We start from the raw sequence: 24,645 nt of genomic DNA on the forward strand, positions 1-24,645 counted from the left end.
GTAAATTCGAAGTACTGTAGTAGCTAGGCGTTATGGACAACTGCTAATTACTTTCTCGTTATGCCCAGGAAGTCCCTTATGCCCGGATTCTGCAACGGAATCTATCTGGTTAGTCCAGTTGACTTCAGTGTGGCTCTAAACTGGTGAATCTAAATTTGCAGAATTAGGGACATAATCTGGAATTTACGGGTTTGGGTAATTTTTCCCTGGTCCTCTCCCTTAGCCCTATGGTGTGTGTGTGTGTGTGTGTGTGTGTGTGTGTGTGTGTATATATATATATAATCATAGGAGATCTCTGATTGCAGAATATCAGGTGCAAATATTTTGTCAAAGTGGTGCAAGTTTCTGTAAAAGTGAAAACCACAATTTGTGGCCTAAAAGGTATTGAGTTAGCCATTGTTTCTATATAGCATAAATTCTAGTTTAATATCTGAGGCTGATCCCATGCTTCAAGGACCATTCTTTTTATCACTATACCGTTTTTGTCTGCCTATTTTCATTATAATATTGTAATATGTAAGAAAACAAATTAAAATAGTTAAAAGGACTGTAGTGGTGTGAGAGAGAGACAGGAATTAGACAATAATCTTACCAGTATACATTTACTGACAACATTTTACATACTTTTTGTAAAGTTGCATTTAAAATGAAAATGATATATAAATGTGTCAGTCCTGTTCAAGACATTAAAATGATGAATTCTGGTCCACGTTTCCAGAAATAAGTACGGTATGTTGATATTTTAAAATGTATATGTATTTAATTTGTTTGTTTTCATTTTCTTCCTGTCCCTGTATACGGAAGAATTTCTCCTTTCCTCTCTGTGGTAGTGGCAAGCTTGCTTTTACATGTCCCATCCTTATTCTTTCAATAAAGAACTTGAAGATTAAAGGGATGCTGTTAAGTATTTTAGGTCCAGAATGTGAGGTTTAATTATATATAATTGAAATATAAAATTGAAAACATATTTTCCCTGCAAAGTTGGACTCTTTAACACTAACAGTATTCTGATAACGGTAAAGAGTCAGAAAGTGAGAATGACTATAAACAATCAAACCGACAAGTTCAGTTTCATTGTCCAATTTAAGTGTCAGGTATATAGTCGTAAAAAAAAATTATGTAATGTAAATTTTAAACTTCCACAGTTTAAAAAAAAACATTAAGATATTATGAATAAAACAGATAAGGAAACACTTTTTTAACATCTAAGATTTTGGAGCCTCATTCACCATTCTGTTACTTTAGTTGTACACTAGTATGACAGTAATGTTATGGCGGTAAAAAATGGTATATTGTAGTGATAGTCAGAGATGCTTTCTGAAGCTTAATCAATAAATATTTGCAAAGTGCTCTGAGATTCTTGGATGAAAGAAACTGTATTGTGGGTTGGGCTGGTAGTGCTACCTATTAAGGTTACTTGATACTCCCCATTACAAGACCCTGTTTTTAGTTGCTTATAACTTTGTCAAACTTTAACCATTTGGGCTGAAATGTTCCATGCTGGATGTCTGCCTCAGGTTGAATTATTATTATTTTTTTTTAAATTTCAGACACGAGTGAAGCTAGATATGTTGTTTTACCCTCGTTAAGTTCTGGCGACCTTTTCTTTGAAAAGCTCTAACATCCCTATGCTTTGGAGCAGGGACTTGAAATTTAACAGAGGTGGCCCTTGTGTCCGGGATGTGCCTTTTGCCATCCCTGTGAAAATCCACTTAAGTTAGGCCAAGGCCTTTGGAAAATGGCAGTTTGCACATGCTCGGCAGACACGACTTAGACTTTAGCAGCTAAATTCCCCAAAGGTTCTGTCCTCAGTGAGCATGCTCCAGCACAGGGCTGAGCAGGACTCTACTTGCAATTGCAGTTCTGGGCTGCAGTGGGCCATTCTGGGTCTGGGCACCTGAACTGAGATCAGGGAGCCTATATGTCCTGTGCTCTCAATGACCTCTCTACTGGGCCCAGGTAGCATGGAGGGGAAAACTGCTTGATTCAGATGCAGAAGGGACAAGTGCTAGACCTGTGCGAGGGGAAGGTGGCAGGGGAAATTTATTGGGACAAGGAGCCTGGGGGTGGGGCAGAAATTGGTACTAGAGGCTGATAGTGAGTAGGGAAGAGGGAAACTAGGATTGGGAGATTGGGATTGACTAGGTAAAGAGACTGAAACTGGGAGCCAGGAAGCAAAACTGGTGAGTGTGCTGGGAGCTAGAGAGTGGGCGGATGAAAGACTGAGACAAATAGTATGTGATCATGCAATTAAAGACTGTATCATAATGCATACGCAGAAGGGGGCATTTCCTAACTTCTCAGTGATTGACTTTGCAACCTTCTTTTAATGTAGTTTCGGCGGTTTGTGTAATAATAATCTTTGTTATTATATAGCTCTTTTCATTCATAAAAATGTGCCAAAGCAATTTGCAAAGGTAGATGAGCAACATTATCTCCATTTTACACTTAAGTTGGGAAAACCAAGGCACAGAGAAGCCTAGTGACTGGTTTATGTATACACAGTGAGTCAGTAGCAGAGCTGGGAATATAATCCATGTGTCTTGATTCTTAGTCCTGTGACTTATCCTTGGGGCCATGTTGCTTCTCTCCCTGTAAGTGCAAGTATTAATGCAATTCTACTTCACAGTTATGTAATTACCCTTTTTAACAATGGAATTTTGAGAATATGAAGTGTCCCTAGTCATGAATATGCAAAAGATTCCATTGTAGGACCATTTCTTTTGGACATGCTGTAACTTATGTTAATGACAAATCACAGCTGATTTGCTTAAAACTAAAATTACTGTAACTTTGACTGGTTGACAGTGTTTCTGCTTAAGATGAAGAAAAGCTTTAATTTAAAAAGCAGGTTGTTTTTGCCTTTTTTCACAAATATGAATCCAGACTTCCATTTTGTTGAGGCAGTAGATGTAATTTATGAATCGAAAGTTTATGTAGCAAAGTGGTTAAATGTCAATGGAACTAAAAGTCCATCCAAGAGAATTATAACTTTTATTTCTTCAGAGCTATAACGTTAGGGTTACCATATTTTGAGCCTCCAAAAGGAGGACACTCCACGGGGCCCCGGCCCCGCCCCACCCCTGCCCACGCCCCCAACTCCGCCCCTTCCCCAAAGTCCCCGCCCCACCTCCGCCCCCTCCCCTGCTTCCCGCGAACATTTGATTCGCGGGAAGCCTGAAGCAGGTAAGGGGTGTGTGTGGGGGGAGGAGGCGCGGCCCAGGCTGGCCCCCCCGGCGTTTCCAGCCCCCGGCCGAGCACCCCCGGCCCGCCCAGCACTGCCGGTCCCCGGCCCGGCTCCCGGACCCCTGGCCGAGCACCCCCTGGCCCCGCCAGCCCCCGGCCGAACACCCCTGGCCCGCTCAGCACCCCCCAGCCCCGCCGGCCTGCTCAGCACCGCCCGGCCCGGCCCCTGGACCTCTGGCCGAGCACCCCCCGGCCCGCTCAGCACCCCCCAGCCCCGCGGGCCCCCCGGCCCGCTCAGCACCCCCCCGGCCCGGCCCCCGGACTCCCAGCCGAGCACCCCCCCGGCCCTGCCGGCGCTCGGCCCCGGCCCCCCTGGTCCCCGGCCCCGCCGGCGCTCGGCCCCGCTGTCACCCGGCGCTCGGCGCCCCCAGTCCCCAGCACCGCCTGCGCTCGGCCCCGGCCCCGCCGGCGCTCGGCCCCGGCGCTCGGTGCCCTCGGCGCTCGGCCCTGGTCCCCGGCCCCGCCGGTCCCCGGCCCGGTCCCCGACCCCCCCCCGGCGCCGCCGGCGCTCGGTGCCCCCGGCGCTCGGCCCCGGCGCTCGGCCCCGCCGGCCCCCGGCCCAGCACCGCCGCCCGCATGTCCCGATTTTCTCGGACATGTCCGGCTTTATGGGATTTCCCCCCGGACGGGGATTTGGAGCTCAAAAAGCCGGACATGTCCGGGAAAATCCAGACGTATGGTAAACCTATATAACGTGGAGATATCAAGCTTGTCATAGTTTAAAAAAAAATGAAAATCCCTGTCACAATGTGTAAAGATAAAACAGAAAAAATATTCAGCTACAAGTTATGTTAACATTGTAAAAACCACATCTGGAACATTTTAATGGTCAAGAAAATGAGTCCTTACTCAGTTTTCTATTACAGAGTTTTAAAAAAAAGTCATGTAGAAGTTGCAACAAAACTGAAGTTGCATTAAAAAAAGGGTTTTTTGAATATAGTTTAATAATTGTCAATATATCAGGCAAGATGGCACAGTATGGCGAAACCTGGAGCTTCTGAAAGATAACCCTGGTAATAAAATACACACTGAAAACCCAAATATGTAAGTGATTTTATTATTTAAATAGCACATACAGAAAAAGATTTCTTACTGTTAAAAATGAAGAAAATTTGCAAACAAAAAACTTCATTTAACATTAGATAAGTTTGCTCTCATCCATAAATGAAACCATAATATATTAGAAAATACAAAGTTAAGAATTAAAAGGTTGCAAAGTCAAGCATTTTCAAATTGGTATTAGAATTAATGTTCCCATACAGCCCTAATTCAGCCCCCTGATTCTTTCAGGTTACAAGATGGATGTGCTCTGGGGATGAATCAGGGTTGTGTAGTGAAGGAATCTGTTGTCTGTAGAACCCCTGCTGCTTCTTGTCTGCATGTTGTTAAAGGCTGTATCATAATTCGGTCCCCTTGTGAGTATGCATTAAGGTTGCATGGGCAGCGTTCATTTTGGCTTTTCCTGTCTTGAGAGTTCTTGACTCTGTAATCTTTTACAGTAGAACCTCAGAGTTACAAACACCTTGGGAATGGAGGCTGCTCATAACTATGAAGTGTTTGTAACTCTGAACAAAATGTTAAGGCTGTTCTTTCAAAAGTTTACAACTGAACATAGACTTAATACAGCTTTGAAACTTTACTATGCAGAAGAAAAATGCTGATTTCCCTGTCCTCTTTAATAGTTTGTTTAACACAGTACTGTGCTATACTGTATTTGCGTTGTTGTTGTTGTTGTTGTCTCTGCTGCTGCCTGATAGTATACTCTGGTTCCAAATGAGGTGTGTGGTTGACTGGTCAGTTCGTAACTCTGGTGTTCATAACTCTGAGGTTCTACTGCAGTGTTTCTCAAACTGGGGTCGCCGCTTGTGTAGGGAAAGCCCCTGGTGGGCCGGGCTGGTTTGTTTACCTGCCCCGTCCACAGGTCCGGCCGATTGCGGCTCCCACTGGCCTTAACTCTGTATTTCCTAACTTTTCATAGCTTTGCTCATTGATGAGAGCAAACTTAATGTTAAATGAAGTCTTTTGTTTGTGAATACAGTATAATTCCCTGTATAGACATTCATATTCTGTTATATAAGAGGGCCTTTTTCTGATTTAGTTTGTCATTTTGAAAGTGGTTTAATTTAAGATTAATAAAAAACAGGGCAGGCACCAGGCAACCAAGCACGTGCTTGGGGCGGCACCTGGTAAGGGGCGGCCAATCTTGGGGTGGCGGGGGTTAGCGTGGCGCGGCATTCCGCGGGGGGGGGGGGCACTCTGGCGGCGCGGTGCTCGGCGGGGGGCACTCCGGCGGCGCGGGGTGTGGTGCTCGGGGGGGGGGGGGCGGCGTGGGGCGCGGCGCTCAGGGGGAGGGGGTTCTGGCGGTGCGGCGCTGAGCACGGGGGGAGGGGGGCTCGGCGGGGCGGTGCTTTTTTTTTTTTGCTGCTTGGGGCAGCAAAAAAGTTAGAGCCGGCCCTGATAAAAAAGCCACTTTTGTTCTGAAATAAGTGTATCCATGCAGGGGGGGATATATGGGTATAATTAAATCTGTTTATTTCTACTGGTATAACTTGAAGAATCTCCTGTCTAGATAATTCCTGAGTATCGGGGCACGACAGTACTTGTGTGGTTGAAATCCTGTTTCCTCGTGGAGAGAGTTGCAATTGTGGTCATTTCTGTGTAACAACCAGTCTGTCTTGAACGGGATGGTGGAGTTTCTAAAGCTGCACTTCATTTCCAGCCCAATGCAAGCGGTTGTTGCTGGACAAAGAATTTTGGATGGAGATACTTCCCTGGTTCCAGAAGAGGTGATCTGTTAAAACCTAGAGACCTGGGCCTTACAGGTGATAGCAAATGAGGATACCCAGAGGCTAGCCAATCTCCATTTTCACAGTCCTCAACTCCATTATAGTATTTAACATTCTGTTTTAAACTTAAAACTCCCCTCTGCCAACTTGACTGGATGAGCTGTTAATTATAGAGAGTATCAACGACTTAAACATCACTGTGTACAAAGGAGATTTTTTTTGACAAAATAGTCTTGTGTGAAACCTTTTTCTGTGTTTTTTTTCACTCAAAGTTACAGATTAGTCATGTTCTCTTGGAAGGAAGTGCTGTGTCAATGAAAGATCACTGGGCCAGATTTACAGCTGAAATAAATCAAGTAAATCCCTTGACTTCTACAGAACTACACTGATTTAGAGCTGCTAAGAATCTGGCCCTATGTGTTTGGCCTATGCATATTACCCCAATGGAAATGAGATTGCTGCTTCTAATATCTTTGGGACTAAGAATACTTATTTATTTAGGTGGGGAAGTCTGATTTTACAATCCAGCCTGAATAAGGGATAGCAGGTTGCAATCTTGTTCCTGCTTCCCCTTGCTCTGGGGGGGAGGAAGAGGAAGTAATGTGCCCCAGCACTTCTGGCACAACTTACTTCCCACTCTGCCCGTCAGCACTAATATTGCCGAGTGCCTTGTTGACAGAAGAAGCAGACATCACCCCCTGATGTGTTTGTTATCAGTCTCTTGGAGAATGTCTAGCTTTAGCGCTGTGGCATCTGAGGTGAACTAAGGAAATCTAGATTGGGCAAGAGGATTAAAATAGATTTTACTAAGTGCACTAGAAATTCCAAAGCCAGCAAATGCACTGTGTTTGGCACGTGCAGGATCCTAGCTCTGCTGAAATTGAGATACCAGATCAGTTGCTTGCTTTTCTTTGTGGCTGCATTCTCTGTTGCAGAGGAGTAAGACTTGCCTTCTAGTTGCAAGGTGAGAGGTTGCCAATAAGGAATCAAGCAACTCCATGTCCCAGGCTGCTTGGCTAGATTGAATGTGTTCCTTAAAGGTTCTTGGTGCCACTGTTCTTTTTCTTTCCACTCCCAATATTTTACTACGCAGAATAGCCTATCTAGGCCTCCTGCTAGCTATGATGTGTAAAAATCAAATGTAGCCTGCTGTGCAGTTTAAAAGCCAGGCAGACTGAAGAAAATAGCATACCTTTGTGAGAGAGCTTTTCACAGCAGGTGCTGGGCACAGAGGATTTCATGAACTTATTAAAATTAAAACCAACAATGTGTGTATCCTTATGTGGCAACGCAAAGTATTATGCAAATAGCTGTCTGTGAGAAACAGATCTGAGCTTGCACTGGCCATGTTCATCCATGCTTGGGGTGTTTTTAGCCATCTTGATTTTGTTCTGCACAAAGAAACTTTTTTTTTTTTTTTTTTTTGGTTGTGCAGCACCGAGTTCCACAAGATACAAAACAATGAGATGAATTTATCTGCAGAAATTGGCTGCAAAATAATGGGCCTTCTTCCCAAACCCCTAGTTATTACATACTGTTTCTTAGAGCACGCCAGATAGTCCTCCTGACACCTTAGAAACTGTCCTACATATAAGATATTTTAGAGGGGCGAAGGTACTGGTAATCAGCTATCAAACCTCTAAGTCACTAGTTCAAAACCATCCTATATCAGCAGTAACCAAAAATTATTTAACTTCAGATAGCTGAAACTTTGGCCTTAAACTGGATCCCATTGTGCTTAAATACCACACCCTCCCATTAGTAGTATGTGGGATCACCCAGTAATCAGAAGCCTTCATTTTATTTTTATTTCAAATTTTTGGTAATGCTATGCATATTGGGCTCCATCTTGCGTCCACCAAAGTCAGTGGGAATCTTGTCATTGATTTCAATAGGAGTATTGGTCCCACATTACTTCAGTGGAATTGCAGTGATGAGCTTTGCAGAATAAGTGTGCTTTAAGGATAGATTTGAATGATTACCGTGTGGTCATTTTGGTGTAAGAGCACTGGACTGTTCATCAGGAGGCTTGGGTTATATTTCTGGCTCTGCTTCTGTGACTCTAGGCATGTTACTTAACCTCTGAGTCTCAGTTTCTCCATCTGTAAAATAGAGATAATAATACTGCTGTTGTAAAGCATTTTGAGAGTAAAAAAAAAAGTTTTATTTTAGGATAGGGCATGAAATTCTGGGTGGAAGTGATAGCATGTGAAAAAGTGCAAAGAAAGATTTTTGTGACAAAGACGCACCTTTCCACTGAATTTTTACTGGAGATGCTCACAGACCCTGAACTTTGACACAAACTCTGCTGCTAGTATCTAACATGTTTTCAAGATAAGGAAGCTGATCTCATAAAGGGCAGGTCTACACTACCACTTAAACTGATCTAACTTCCGTTGCTCAGGGGTGGGAAAAAGACACTGTCTGACTCTGAACCAGGGGTGCCGGAACAGGGTGGGCCAGTGGGCCATGCTCCTCCCACTTTTTCCCAGCCGTAAGGGCGAGCAACAGAGAGAGGGGCAAACAGGGGGCCTCAGGGGAAGAGGCAGTGTGGGGGAGGAGCCTGAGGGGAAGAGGCGGTGGGAGGGCAGGGGCTCGGGGAGAAGGGGAGGTGCGAGGGCAGATCTGGGGGGGGGAGGGAGGGGCAGGGCCATGGTTCAGGTGCCTGTGGCCCTCCCACTTTCAAGACGCTTCCACTGCTCCAACCTTGAGTGTTGCAAGTTACAGCAACCTAAGCGCAGTCTATGCTGGTGCTGTGTTGGCAGGAGATGCTCTTCCACTGACATAGCTTCCACCTCTCACGGAGGTGGAGTATTTATGCTGACAGGAGAGCACTCTCCTGTCGGCATAGAGCAGGGTTGGCAACGTTCGGCACGCGGCTTGCCAGGGTAAGCACCCTGGCGGGCCGGGCCAGTTTATTTACCTGCTGACGCGGCAGGTTCGGCCGATTGCGGCCCCCACTTGCCGCGGTTCACCGTCCCGGGCCAATGGGGGCAGCGAGAAGCTGCGCGGGCGAGGGATGTGCTGGCCGCGGCTTCCCGCCGCCCCCATTGGCCCGGGACGGCGAACCGCGGCCAGTGGGGGCCGTGATTGGCCAAACCTGCCGCGTCAGCAGGTAAATAAACTGGCCCGACCCGCTAGGGTGCTTACCCTAGCGAGCCGCGTGCCAAACGTTGCCGACCCCTGTTCCAACTCATGCAGACCTTGGTTAGCCTTGTTCATTATGGGTTTCCTTACAGTTCTGCTGTACATTTGCAGTGCCTAGCTGGCCTTTAATTTAAGAGTAAGTATGTATCTGGCTACTTTTGGACTGTATGAAAGATGGGAGCTCTTTTCCCCCATGAGTTTGTTAGTGAAAGTATATTTTCTGCTCCAACCTCTTCTATTAGTGTAAAATGAGACCAGCTAGCGAGAGTAACAGGCAGTTGTTGTTGGTCTTTTCTAGCCAAAGCCAAGATTTCCTATAATAATAGAATATTTTCATCTAAGCCTGTCTAATTTAGCCTCACAAATCTCCTGGTATTATTATATCCTTTTTACAGATGAGCAAACTGAGACCCAGAGAAGTTATGATTTGCTCAGGATCATAAAGCAAGCAATTGACAAGATCAGGGCACCATAACAGCCATTTCATCCTTTATCTACATTGAACTGCTTCGTGAAAAGCCTTTGAGGGAAAGTTTGTGGTGACTAGGTTCTGCTGGAGTCAGTGGAAGATTTGCAATTTTCCGCAAACTTTTCCCTGGATTCCACTGCTTAACTTCCAGCTGGATGATTCACAGCTATGAGAACTTACACTCAGATGAGTTAATAGAGTCTCAGATGAATGTGAAAAAGTAATGTGTGTATGTGTGTGTGTGCGTGCATGCAAAGATTTTAAAAAGAAAGTTCTTGCTGAAAGTAAAAGGGTGGACTATCTTGACATTTCTTTATCTACTTGGCCATTTTGAGAGCACCTCCTAGCCTCTGTAAAATGACTTCTGCAATCTTTTTTTAAGAAAAAGGAAGCTGACCTAGATTGTCAATATTTTTGATTTCTTCCATATTGTGGTAAAATCAAGTTAACTTTCAGATATGTGGGAATGTTTATAAAACTGGGACAGGTCACACCTACTAGTCAGGAAGTGGGGGGAAATTTGGGAAGGTTCCTCTTTTCGCTAGCTCTTGGCAATAAATGCCAGTAGTTTGATCCTACATATTATGGACTTGCTCCTTCCTAGGTGTGTGTTTCCCTCTCACACTTGTCAAATTTAAAAAAGACTTTGATTTTAAAGATATCCAAACTAGAGTGGTAAATTTAAAAAAAAAAACAATTAATTGATTTAAAAAATTAAATTAACAGCAGGGTTATTTCTTAAAAATAAACCTACTGGTATTTAAAATTAAATTTGAAATTGACAATGTATGTTAAGGCCTAAATTTATTATAATCTATTAACATAATTTAAATTAAATACAAAAATATTAAGCATTAACTTAATACTAACTTTGCTGCCAAGTTAAACAAACAAACAAACCACTGAACTGGCGGAAGTCACTAGTGAAGCACCTAGAAGGGGCTAACTCAGTTTTTAACACAATAGCCTCTTCTGCCGGTGCAGAGAGAATATTTTCTTCAGTTTATTCAACCAGTTCAGTTCGATGATTAGTTCATTCAAAGTTAGGAAACCAGCTGGGAGTTGAAAAATAAGGAAAGCTTGTCTTCCTTTTCCAATCTATGAATGAAAATTAGGTGTGAGAGGATGAGACCTACAAGTTTTTAAAATCTTAAAGGACATGGTGACCAGAAACAATCAGTGTAATTAATTAACTACGGATAATATTTCCTTTGTTTAATACAGGGAAAAATATGTTTGATAGTTTTTTTTCTTATGTATCCAGCACATTTAACAATAAAATTAAAATGCTGTTTTTATGCTTTTTAAATTACATTTGAATTTCCATTCAAACAGAGCTTGACTCAAATTGCAAATAAAAAAGAAATAAGAAATGGATTAGTCACCATATTCTGACACAATAAAAAATATAAAAATTAAGAGTTTAAAGTTAAGCTATGTAATTGCTTAAATAAATGTGTATAGGTGTAGTATATTTTATTGGTTAGCAAAAAGAAGCACCAAATTTACTGTAAAGGCTATATTTAATTGTAAATCAACATGTTTTACCAACTAATGACAATCAGTCTTTCTTAAGGAAAATAACTAAAAAGTAAAAATGTAAAACACATTTAAAACTGATAAATTAAATCAAGGTTTCCTTCTTGCTGAATTAAAATCAATGATTTAAATCACTTTGATTTAAATCAATCCACCTTGATCCAAATCAATCCACCCTGCTCCAAAACCATTGAGCTTTTGTTTAGAAGATGGTATGTCAGTAGTTCTTGATACTAACTAGGTAATTATAGCATTCCACCAGACTACTGATAGAGTGGTCCATAGGGTGCATAGTTCTCATCCTCTGAGAACTCCGAACACCTGTTGGGTTGGTTTAGGTGTGGACAGCAGGGAGTGAGGTAACAGGAAGGTTGGTTACAATAGTCAAGGCAAGAGGTGACCAAGGGACAGGCAAGGATTTTAACTGGTAGAATGGAGAGGAAAGGATGAAGTTTAAAGGAAGAAGTGACAGGATTTGGTGATGGTCTGGTTGTGGGAGAAGTGGGCAGAGATACAGCTGGCGTGCAGATTGTGAGCGTCACTGGGTGTAGGAAGGGCAATGGAATTATTGACATTGATGGAAGGGGGAAGTTTTGGTAGGAAGCTGAGAAGTTCAGTTTTCAATAGGAAGTCGGCTATGCTGAAAGAAATGGTCAGTCATGCGTGGCTGTACAGAAGGTAAAGGTAGACTTTGAGAGTCATCAGGGTAAAGGTGGGAATTGTAGCCATAAGAATGGACTATGCCACCCAGGGGTAAGTTGGAGAGGCAGAAGAGGAGGGAGGTCAAGGATGGAGGGAGGCTGACAGTTTGGGAGGAGAGGAGTGCGTGTAGATGTGGTCTGCTCTTCTCATTACTTATAATTGTTAAATTGTCCGTTCTCTGTCTCCCTCTGCAAACTTCTGGCACAGTATGGCTGCTAGTTCCACATCTAGCCCCTGTCAGCTCTCTGTGAGTTTGCAACAAACATGGGTTTTGCCGTTGTGCAAATCCAAGCTCTTCATGAGCTGTCTGTGATCTGCATGAGAACTGGACTGACGGTAAAGCTCACAAAATGTAATTTGGAATGGAGTCTCCAACTCTTCTTCCTCTTTCTCATCATCATTCTCTTTATTAGTATTGTAGTAGCTGCTAGGAGCCTGAATCAGGGGCCCGTTGGGCTAGGCACTTTACACACGCATTCTAGAAAGATGGTTCTTGTCCCAGAGCTTACAATTGAAGTATCAGATTGGAGATAACAGGTAGATACAACAAACAAATGTGGGGAGTCAAGACAGCAATGGGATGGTTATGAAGACTCATCAACTGTGGTCGTAGCATATCAGCTGTCAGACCACTATCTGGTGTGTTTTTTGGTAGGCCTCACATCAGAGAGGACAAGGAGAACATTGAGGAGGTTTTGCTAATGGTCTTTATTTTTTCTGCAATTGTTTTTCTTAGAAGGTTAAACAGCTGTGTTTGTGAGTGGCAGACATGGACACCCAGATAATGGGCTAACATTTGCTAAACACTGAAATTTAAACGGTCCAAATTAAGGCTTTTAATGCTGATAATATGCCTCAGAGTAGAGCATATTAACCATTTCTTCTTTCTTCAGCCCAGTGCTACCTGGATGCAATGTAAGAATATTGTGCTTGCTGCTGTCTGCTACTTCCTTCATTTGTAGCGGAAAGATGTGAAAACGCCATAGTGCAGCGTATTTTATTTTAGTATAAAGTAAAATAAAATACTTAACTGCTCTCTGCCTCAGTTTCCTCATTTGTAAAAAGAACATAATTTTAGTATTCTAGCTAAAAATTAAATCTGGCTATGGAGAACTCTTTCCTCTTAGTTCTCCCCTTTCCAGTATTGGCATGTAAATATGTCTTTATAACGTATGGCTTGTGTTTTCTGATTGCAGTTACCCTTCTTGCACATGCAAATATCAAACATTCGGGGAAGCGTTGTGGCCTAGCAGATACAGAACTGCACTAGGGTCAGAAGATTTGGGGTCTATTCCTGGCTTTGCCACTGGCCTGCTGGGTGACTTCAACAGGTGACTTCCCCTTTCTATGCCTCAATTTCCCTGTCTGTAAGATGGGGATAAGAATACTGACCTCTTCGTAAAGCACTTTGACATCTACTGATGGAAAGCTTTATAAAAGGGCTTGGTGTTATTATTTGTGCTTGTAAATTGGGTGGTTAAGCTCCTAACTATCCGCTGTACAATCATGAACTATATGGGTTTTTGTGAGAGCACAAACACAGATTTAGAGACTGCATTGTGGAAAAAGTGGGTTTAAGAGCTTTGTAACAACCTGTGAAGTATGTAAATAGGCACTATTCTACCCATGCAGTCCAGGAGCCTTGAGAGTCCTCCTGCCTGACAAAGGGAATTCCACTGAATTCCTGTTTAAAACAAAACAACCCCCCCCCCCAATTCCTTTCTGGAGGATAGGTGGGATTTTCATGCTACCTTACTGTATTTACAGTGGATGAATTTAAGGCAGAGAGTCAGTGGCAGACAGAAATAGAATCTAGGAGTCCTATTTTGCAGTTTCTGGCTCTGCTCATGAGATTGCAGAATTTGTTCTCATTCTCAGATTGGATTACTCTGTATGGTAGTCTCAAAGGTGCCACAGGACCCTCTGTTGCTTTTTACAGATTCAGACTAACACGGCTACCCCTCTGATACTCTGTATGGTAGGGAACTCTGCCTGTGAAATGTGTCTCTTGCAGTATTTCACCCTTTTAAGAGGATATCTGATCAATGTTTGCCAGAGCTGTACTACACAGAAGCATAGTGTAATTATCTGGATACCAGCTGACAGACCGGGCAGCCATCATTGGACAGGAGTTTGATATAGATGTTGATACAGTCATATCTATCGTGCCAAAGATAGTGCCTCTCTGATTACTAAGAGTGGTATTTCTTTTAAATTAAATTGTGATCTGTATAACTCATGAACTTTATACTGTTGTGCAAAGTGTCTCTCTGAAAACGTAACTGTTAAATTTAGTTTGAGAATCTTAGTTAATGGCCTTCCAATGAGAGAAAAATTCAATTGTGCACAATTCCCCAGCCTTCAGAGACAGGGGTAAACATTTTTTAAAACGTCTGTGAGTGCTATTTTCAAAGTGATGTAGGTGCCTAAATCTCATTGAAATCACTGGGGTTTTGCCAACTCAGCATGTGAGTTGCATTTGAAAATGTAACTTAGGCACCTAGGTCACTTGCTTTTGAAAGTTTTACTCAAGATCATCTTGCTGAAGGAAACTTGCTGTGTTGTGGGAAACCCTCATCTCTTTCCCCTTCATATGAACTGATCTAAAGGCCAAAAATAAACATTTATGCCACCTACACCTTATGAAAAAAGTGGTGAATATTTTGCATATTTTCCTATTGAGAAGTGAAGGTTTTTACAGTGTGTAAAACAATAGGAGTGCTTCTGTTGGCTGAATTTTAGGGTTGATTATGTCAGTTTCTAGGAGTAACTTTTATTTTCTTGGTCGTCAGAGCCTTGCCACTTTTTCTTTTATCTGTCTGAATTTCCTTAATTAGCAGTATATACATACATGTAAAGTTTCAGAGTAGCAGCCGTGTTAGTCTGTATCCGCAAAAAGAAGAACAGGAGGACTTGTGGCACCTTAGAGACTAACAAATTTATTAGAGCATAAGCTTTCGTGGACTACAGCCCACTTCTTAAGTGGGCTATAGTCCACGAAAGCTTATACATGTAAAGCTTTACCACACCAATCTCTTCAAAATTGCATTCCATCACTTCCTTTCTCTTGTATATCCTGAATGGCAACTGAGTGTTTTATTAGCTCACCTTAAAGAGTTAATTTACTTTTTGATTTGTATGAAGTTACTTTTCAAAGAGACGTTAAAATTCACCATTTTTTTTCTTTTGAAGCTGATCTATTTCAGTTCCTACCCAGGGGACTTTCAAGTGCTTTGGTGTGAGTGTGTATGTGTTTTTTTTCAGCTGGGTATTTAGAGCTTGGTTTCTGTGGTAAAATGAAAAGATGAACATGTGTAGCCTTTAACTCCTCTGTGATCACTTCTTCCCTCAGCAGCTCATGCACTTTGTGTTTAAATGCTAATTTACGAAGGCCAGACTTCCTGTTACGGCCACTCACTGAAACAGGGACAGCGTTAAATGAACTTCATAGCACTTCTGCACCATAAATGTGCATGAATGCGTCAAGCATCTACAACTCCCATTGACTTCAGTCAGTATTTTATTCTTCAAAGCTCCGGATTTCATTTCCATTAAATGTAAATTTTATTTCACTTCTTGGGATTTAACTCTCCCCCCCTTTTTTTGTGTGCATTAAATCAGGGGTGGGCAAACTTTTTGGCCCAAGGGCCACATCTGGGTATGGAAATTGTATGGCGGGCCATGAATGCTCATGAAATGGGTGGTTGGGGCGTGGGAGGGGGGTGAGGGCTCCGGCTGGGGGTGCGGGCTCTGGGATGGGGCTGAGGGGTTCGGAGGGCAGGAGGGGATCAGGGCTGGGGTAAGGGGTTGGGGTGCAGGAGGGGGTCAGGGGTGTGCAGGCTCTGGATGGCGCTTACCTCAAGCAGCTCCCAGAAGGAGCAGCATGTCCCCCCTCCAGCTCCTACGCAGAGGCGCAGCCAGGCAGCTCTGTGCGCTGCCCCGTCCGCAGGCGCCACCTCTGGAGCTCTCATTAACCGCGGTTCCCAGCTAATGGGAACTGCGGGGGCAGCGCTTGGGGTGGGGGCAGTGGGTGGAGCTCCCTGGCTGCCCCTACGCGTAGGAACCAGAGGGGGGACATGCCACTGTTTCCAGGAGCTGCGCGGAGCGGGGCAAGCCCCCGACCCTGCTCCCTGGCTGGATCGCCGGAGCGGGGCAAGCCCTGGGCCCCGATCCCACTCCCCAGCGAGAGCTCGAGGGCCAGATTAAAATGTCTGGAGGGCTAGATGCAGCCCCCGGGCCATAGTTTGCCCACCCCGATGTAAATGTTACAAAGTGGGATAGAAACCGCTATATGATTAGCGTGACTTGGCCTTACAATTTCAAGCCCTAGCCTTTTCACATTGACTGCTGCCTAATCTAAAAGATCCCAAACTAGAGAGGACTGTAAAAAGTTCAGTAAAGTTTTGTGAGCTGCCTAGTGAGAAGTCTTCTATTTAAAATATAGTTATAGTCAGGAAAATGGTACTTGTCCTTACCGTACTCTTGTGTGACCTGAATTTGTTAAACTGTGGGTGTTAGCTGTGCACCTCCTGCTAGTTTCAGTCTGTCACATGGCTAAATTCCCTGTCATTTGGATCTTTAGCCCGGTGTGTCTTCTGCGTTGTATCAAATCCTTAGGCTTTGTAACTGTGTTTCAAATGGTTTTGTGGTTTATAATTATCGCTCAGTCCACTACAGCATAATACCTCTCATTAAATTTTACTGTCCTCAAATCAGGACTTAATTTCTCATAGAGTATTTCCTGGAGTGCTGGGGCTTGGGGCTGATGCCCCATGAAGGGCATTGGGGCTCAGGGCTTGTGTCCCCTGGGGGGCCCCCGGGGCTTGGTGCTTCTGCCACATGGGTTTGAAATATTTACCAGAGCTCTGCTCCGGACAGCTTCGGTTGAATTGAAGTGCTGCCATGAGTCAAATTATTTTCCATATTGCATGTGCACCAAGGGGTGTGAGATTTCTGGGGTGTGTACTGTCTGTAGGTGGTCAGGCCGCCTTACTCTCTGATGAAAAACATTGCTTTGCACTCACAGCACTACACCATGTTCGTGTTTTGACTAAAACAACAGGTGTACAGTGGCACACTTTGTTAGTGGCAATTTGATAGTTAATTCTTGGGTTATGTGGAAGTGAGAACGGAGCCATTGTCTCTGCTAACCACAGCAAGGTGCATTTGCAAAAGGAAACTAAAACATTCGCTGGGTGCTCATTTGCACACTTTCCTATACTGCAGAGTTCTGTGTGTCTATCGGATCAAGTCAGGTTTCTGCCCCCCCCAAGAAGAAACTTTTTCATTTTATAGTGCAAAGGCCGATTATATTTTCTGAAATCCATTTCTCAAATGCATGAGCAAAATTTTGGCTACAAGCAAAATCATCCTCTGTTCATGTGTTTAAGTCTGTATGTGTACTCCTATCCATACTCACATATATAGTTCTCTCTGACCATACCACTAAAGTTTTCAGAACTTCTCATCTTTTCACATCTTATAATCTGGCACCGTCTTCTCTCTTGTCTTCCTGAGACCCTACTTATTCCATCAGGTCAATTCAAAGCACTGCTCCTAAATTAATCTTTCTGACATGTTGTTCTGACCATGTCACCCCCTTCTTTGAGTCCCTTCATGGGGTCCTCCTTCTCCAGCACATCAAAAACTAGCTTCTGGGTCTGATCCTAAACCTGCTGATGTCCTTAGAAGGACTCTGATGGACTTCACTGGGATTTGGATAAGGTTCCTGGTCCTTACTTGTAAGGCAGTTCATAGCTCAGTTGTTCCCTCCCTACTTACTTGTTCTTATATATTATCACTTCTGCCCTGCCCTACTAATGAAGTCAGCCTCCATTGTCTGTTTGTCCACGTCTTACACAGGCATTTTTATACTTTCTTTTATGCCTACCTCTCATGCACAGAGAGTTGTGGAGTTGTTCATCAAGCTACTACTCTTCCTTCCTTCAAATCCTTTCTTAAGATCTTCAAGATCCTTACAGACCAGTCAGCTTAACTTCTGTACCCGGAAAGAAAATGGAGCAAATAATTAAGCAATCCATTTGCAAACACCTAAAAAATAATAAGGTGATAAGTAACAGTCAGCACGGATTTGTTGTGTCAAACCAACTTGATAGCTTTCTTTGACAGGGTAACAAGCCTTGTGGATGGGGGGAAGCTGCAGACATGGTATATCTTGACTTTAGTAAAGCTTTTGATACTGTCTCACATGATCTTCTCATAAATAAACTAGGGAAATACTACCTAGATGGAGCTTCTGTAAGGTGGGTGCAAAACTGGTTGGAAAACCATTTCCAGAGAGTAGTTATCAGTGGTTCAGAGTCATGCTGGAAGGTGCATAATGAGTGGGGTCCCGCAGGGATTGGTTCTGGGTCCCGTTCTATTCAATATCTTCATCAATTATTTAGATAACGGCATAGAGAGTACACTTATAAAGTTTTGGATGATACCAAGTTGGCAGGGGTTGCAAGCGCTTTGGAGGATAGGATTAAAATTCAAAATGATCTGGACAAACTGGAGAAATGGTCTGAAGTACATAAGATGAAATTCAATAAGGACAAATGCGAAGTACTCCACTTAGGAAGGAACAATCAGTTGCACACATACAAAATGGGAAATGACTGCCTAAGAAGGAGAATGGTGGAAAGGGATCTTGGGGTCATAGTGGACCATAAGCTAAATATGAGTCAACAGTGTAACACTGTTGCAAAAAAAGCCAACATCATTATGGGATATATTAGCAGGAGTGTTGTAAGCAAGACACTAGAAGTTACTGTTGGTAACAGCTGGGTAGATGGCTTGTAGGGTGAACCTGGCCTATGCATATACATTTTCTTAGAGAAATTTTCTGTTTCCAACTGTTCGTTACATCCAGAGGGTAAATTTTGTCATTTATTCTGAGTTTGTACAGCACACTGCATAAGAGTCCCAGTCCTGATTAGCCCTTGCCTCTAGGCACTACTGTATTAAAAATAATAGTAATGCATATTTTGAACAGTGTGACTATTTAAATAAGTATTTCTCTTGGTAACTTATTTGAATGGAGAAAAATATAGATTTCTTGGGTCAAAAGTTGTCAGGCAAAAAACTTGGAGCCCTGGTGCAATGGGAGTTCCTGGAGGCATTGTGCATATAATCCATGCAACATCTCTGTTATAATACTATTTATCTACTTCCCAATGCATAGAAATTAAGACTTGCCTAAGGCCATGCATCTCGCTGGCAGAGCTGGAACTGGAATTTGAAAGGTCCTGGATCTTAGCCTCATGCGCAGGCCACTACACCACAAGTCCATCTCAGGGTTTGAAATACTATGGTAACTGAAGGTGCTTCGGGATTCAGTCCGGACAAGTAGTCACTTGAATAAGTTGTCAAAATTGAGAAGATGACTGACTAGCCTCCCAAGTAAATCCTTTTAAACACCACAGAAATAGCCACCTAATGGAATGAATTAAATGTAAACTAGAAGCCTGACATTTTGAAACCGGTTTAGCGCGTTCTTGCTGTCCAAACTGGCATGAGATTTATTGGAATAAATGTGAGGTTTTCCTCTTTCTCATGTTGCTGGGTTTGAGTCTGTGGCTTTATTTGATTTTGTTTTATGGTTATATACTTCCTTGGGATGTGTGCTAGTTGTCTTGTTCTGAGTACTCTTTTATGGACCAACAGGGAGCCTGAAACTCTTAAGTATTACCTTTCGGGGCCTGTGTTATTTCTATTAACTATGGTGGGAGCACGATCAGGCCATTGGTGTCAAAATTTACCCTTGGACATACATACTGGTGTAATGCGAGTCCTGTGTGCATATCTGGGAGCGGAACTTGGCTTTATATTTTGAGCACACGATTGGGAAGATGAACGGGTCTAATGCTTCAAGACAGCAAGAGGGTGGCAAATGATAGAATTTCTGGTGCATTCTACAAGTATTGTGGGGGCAGGAGTTATTTTCCGTTTGTATTTCCCAATAAAAGACCATTCTGTTCAACTGCCAGTGCATTCTAGATGTTTGATTATAAGCTCTTGTCAGTACAGCAAACTTATCGGACTGAATTTGAGACATTTTTAATCAAATCTTTCTCCAGCATTTTCCTGGCTATACCCTTTTCTCATTCAGTCAGGGGCAGCCAGTCTGGATAGTGGAGTTGTAGAGTTTGATCCTACAGTGAGCTCTATGCCTGTGAAGTCAAAGGAGCTTTGCACAACAGCAGGATCACATCTGTTGTGGCTCTTCCTCTGTCTCTCTGAGGGTCTAGCCCATGATTTTCACCATGACAGTGCCCTAGAGAGAGCACTTTTTCCCAGTGCGTTGTCCCCCCTCACAATTCACAATATAGGCCGTATGGGAAAGCCCTATAGTACTTAATACAAAAGGATAGCCCTTCTATAGGGCAGCCTAGTTTTAATCATCATCATAAAATTAAACACAGAATTATGTATCTTTATATAAAATTTAACAAAGTGATTAAAAAACAGCCTTACAGAATGGTTATCCTTTTCTATTCTAGAGTTCATTTAGGATAGTTTCTACAGCAACCTATCAATTTCATCCCTATAAAATTCTATAGAACTTTTTTTCTAAGGGAAATAAAGTATAATAATTCCAGGAACATAAAAGATACTGAATTTGAACCCTTGATAGGGAAGTTGACCTACATCACTCTTTCTTTCTATTCTCCCTCCCTTGTAACCGCCTTCCCTCATGGTTGAGCTTAGTCACTTAGGCCCAGGTTTTTAAAGTCTTTTTGTGCTCACTTAGTGCCTAAATCTCTTTTGAAAATGAGATATAGACTCCTAAATCTTTTAGGCATTGCAACGCTGAGCAGAACAATGCCTAAATATTTTTTAAAAATCTGGTCCTAACTATTCAGCTACCTGTTCTAACTGGGTAATAAGTTTACTATCTGATTTGTCCTCCAATTAAATGAATACTAAAGCACATCTGAGCAGAGCCTGGGATGCAGTGTGGCTCTTCTTGTCCACACACAAAACTTGTTCCACTTCAACTATGCTGATAGAGTTAAAACTGTATAACCCCTGATAGTATAAAAGTGCTTATAACTAGTATAGCTTATTCCTGTAAGGAAAGGGGAATGAACTGTACCTTATATCAGTATAACTGCATCCATGCTAGGGGTTGTACCAGTATAACTATATTGGTAAAAAAAAAAATCACACAATTACACACCCTAACCAAAATAACACATACACACCAGAGAGGGTGAGAACATAAGCGTGAGGTATCACAGTTATAATGCAGGGAAAAGAAGGGGTGTGTGTGTGTGTATGTGTGCAACAGGGAAGAAATTAAGCAAGCTTGTCTCTTTCTATGTCAGAGGTCAGTATGGGGTAATAGTAACTCAAAATGGAAACAACAATTAGGGTTGGGAAATCTTTGTTTTTATCTCTGGATTGTGTTTCTGGTGTTCAGTAAAGTTACAGTCAAGTCAAAGTTTCCCCCAGCCAATGGCTTATTGGGTTGACATGGTTAAAGCATGTCAGTTTCATAGCCCACAGTACTCAAGGGAGTGATGTGGCCAGTATCATGTCAGACTGCCTTTGACTGCCTAACTCCATGGATCAGGTACCCATTTTGCAGTTGGGTGAACTGAAGGTGGCCTTTCATTGTGAGATCCGTCAAGACTAAACCCATAACCTTCAAGATTGGAGGTCTGGAGTGGTGGCTGAGTGGTTAAGGCACTCAAGTAGAGTTACAGGGAATCTGATAAATGTTTCCTGTTGGTTTACTGTGAACTGAAATCTGGTCTCTGCACCCTGATGTGTCTTTATCAAACTCCCTTTGACATGCTTGGGAAGTAACACCAACATTTTAAAATGTGGATACTGTGATGCTACGGTAACCCATCACAGACACCTTAAGATAGGCTCAGATCCATTTGAGGTATCTAAGTAAGAATTTCAGAGGGGCTGAACACTCAGTGGGAGCTCTTCATTGCTCAACATCTCTAAAATTCAGGCTATATATTTCAATGCCTAAACGTAGATTTAGGGGCCTACTCTATGCAGCCACATTTGAAAAATTTGGATGGAGATTTTTCCCATCTATTTTTACCTACCATTCTTACTGGGAGTTAGTGGGTGGAGTCTGGGAGAAGGAGTGGTCACTTTATCTTGCAGATAAATATCTGGGGGAAATAAAGCTCCTTGGGGCGGGGACTGTCTGTTTGTTCCATGTTTCTACAGAACCTAGCACAATGGGGACTTGGTCAAAGGCTGCAGCTTATAAGGGCTACCTCAATACAAAATAATAATCATTTTCTTCCACTTTCCTAGCAGCAATGTCATCTCTGGGATAAACAACTCCAAATGGAGCAGTAAGTTTGGTCTGGGATAGTCTCACTCACAATAAGAACTTCCTAGGTGTATGAATATTCCACCATCCAGGCTTTGCTGATCAACCCTCTCCACCACCTCACACCAAACCACATCACATAAAAATTAATCATCCCACACTTTAGAAACAGGTGGTCAGCCCTTTCCCTCTTTATTTCACTACATTTGGTATGCTGTGATCTAGTAGCAACGAGGTGTTCTTTTAAAATACATTGTCTGTATCCCTGAATTGTAAAACACACAAACAGAAACCCCAGTCAATTTCCTCTGACGCTGTATGGTTTGATAAACACATTTCAAGAGCAGCTGTGCAACTTTTTTTTTTTTTGGTTCACTCCTCATCCTGTAACAAGTAACTCTTGACCTGTCAAAAGTAGGAAGAGCCATGCGTGCTTCTGTCCAGTCTACAGGCAGAACGAAACCACTTCCTCAGTTTTCTAATAAATATCTTATCGTAAGAGTGCACATATTCTATTTCAGTGCTGCCTCACAAATATTATGCAGACCTAGGCCTCGGGCTATGATAAGCAGAGGACTGACTGTAGGCCATATATCAGCACAGTGTTCTCCTTTCATGATTTTTTTAAAGTGTAGCTATGCTCTATGGGAAGGCATAGGTCACTCAGCAGTGCTAAAAGTTGTATTAAAAGACAGAGACCGGTTTGGATCTGAGCAGAGGAAGGTTCACAGATATCGTAATGGTTACATTGAGGCTTACCCAAAAAAAGTTCTGAAACATAAGTGTAAAGTGTAGATTTCCCACAAAAACTGCTCAAGTTCTGCAGACCAGAAAAAGTTTGAGTTGGTTTCATGGTGCAAATAAAGTAACATCAACTAGTGGTGGTGTGTTGTCCATTTAGAGTACCCCCAAACAGTTTGCCATTCAAAAAGGGAACTTCAGTGCCAAAGTATATCACACCTGCAAAAGTGTGCGGACAACTCTTCCTGTCGAGCCTATTGATTTTTATATACAACTTGGTCAGTGGAGAGAGCGTCATAGTCCCAGGAATAAAAAGAACGAGGAGTACTTGTGGCACCTTAGAGACTAAAAAATTTCTGCAAAAAAGCCTCCTCTTCCTCTCCCAGTCTCCTCTGGCCCAGCCTTGAGGGCTGAAACACATTTAGGCAGTCACCACAATAGCAAGTCCCAGACATCAGAATCATATAAATTAATACAATAATAATAATTAATAATGTTTTGACATGTTTGTCTTCTTGCATTGGTCTCTGCTGGAATTATGTAAGCACAGTTTGTACTGACACATGTTATTTTCTTTCAGTGGATCTGATGGAAATAAAGGAAATTCGCCCTGGGAAAAACGCAAAGGATTTTGAGCGCGGGAAAGCAACACAGTATAAAGAGCATTGCTTCACTATTTTTTATGGTACCCAGTTTGTTCTCAACACCTTAAGCTTAGCAGGTACTTTTTGTGTGTGTGTGTCTGTCTTCTTTAAACCTTAAACAGTAAACCCTCCAGACTAGGGATTTATAGCATTGACAGAGCAGTAATGCAAAGCTTAGGCTGTTTTTCTTTTTCCCTGGCCTTCCTAACACATACCAAACATTTAAAATTGAGGAGGCTGAGAGAGAGCACCCTTTTCCCCCTTACTGTATTTATGCCCCTGAATTGTGGCATTTGTAATTTTTGAGTAAAATAATTAATTAGGTGAGATTTTTTCCCTTGTGTTGTTTAAAATGATCATTTTCATGGCTTATGAGTGGGTCATTTTGGGTGTCTGAATTGTTGCAAGCAGCCTTGTGCCCTCCTTGACACCAGCACTGTATGTTTTAGGAAGATGAAATGCCTATCACTCACTGCAAGGCACAAGTGTGAGGTATAAGCAGGAGAGATATAGTAAATCCCTGTGTATGTTTCTGTGGATCCATTTCCTTATACCCTGCAGCTTCCTGATGCCTCTTTAGAAGGAACATTCTAGAGTGTCTTTTTTTATGAAGTACATATCTTTTATTTATTCACTCATGTTTAGTAGTGTAGATCCTTTCCGGTTAAATATCTCAGGTGAGATTTTTTTTTTTTAACACTGGAGACCTGGGTGAAATCCTGGCCCTATTGAAGTCTGGAAATTTTGCCATTGGCTTCACTGTGGCCAGGATCTCACCCCTGGGTCTGAAACCTGCCTGGGGTCACAAGTAAAAGTGAATTTAGGATCCATAGCCTAGTTTTTAGTGACCACATCAGAAAAAACAACCACACAACTGGCAGGGTCTGTTTACTTAGGCCATGTCTATACTGCAAAATTAAGTCAACCTAATTTACGTTGGCATACGGGCGTGGCTGTAATTACATTGCTTGTGTGTGTCTACACTTTGCTCTTTATGTCAGCAGTGCGCTTCCTTACCAGGAACGCTTGAATCAATTGTACTATCAGAATGGGGCATTGTGG

At 42.7% G+C, this 24,645-nt stretch overlaps 1 protein-coding gene across 3 annotated transcripts in view; it reads left to right on the forward strand.

Annotated features, from left to right (window-relative positions):
- PLCG2 (phospholipase C gamma 2) overlaps positions 1 to 24,645 on the forward strand; it is a 116,764-nt gene that overhangs the window by 35,110 nt on the left and 57,009 nt on the right. For all 3 annotated transcript variants that reach the window (XM_065567267.1, XM_005292307.4, XM_042852125.2), the window contains one exon: positions 23,520 to 23,660. In XM_065567267.1, the coding sequence (XP_065423339.1) occupies positions 23,520 to 23,660 (141 nt within the window). The remainder of the gene's footprint in view (positions 1 to 23,519; positions 23,661 to 24,645) is intronic.

The sequence above is a fragment of the Chrysemys picta genome, chromosome 14, assembly GCF_011386835.1.
Source record: "Chrysemys picta bellii isolate R12L10 chromosome 14, ASM1138683v2, whole genome shotgun sequence".
Taxonomy (NCBI): Eukaryota; Metazoa; Chordata; order Testudines; family Emydidae; genus Chrysemys; species Chrysemys picta.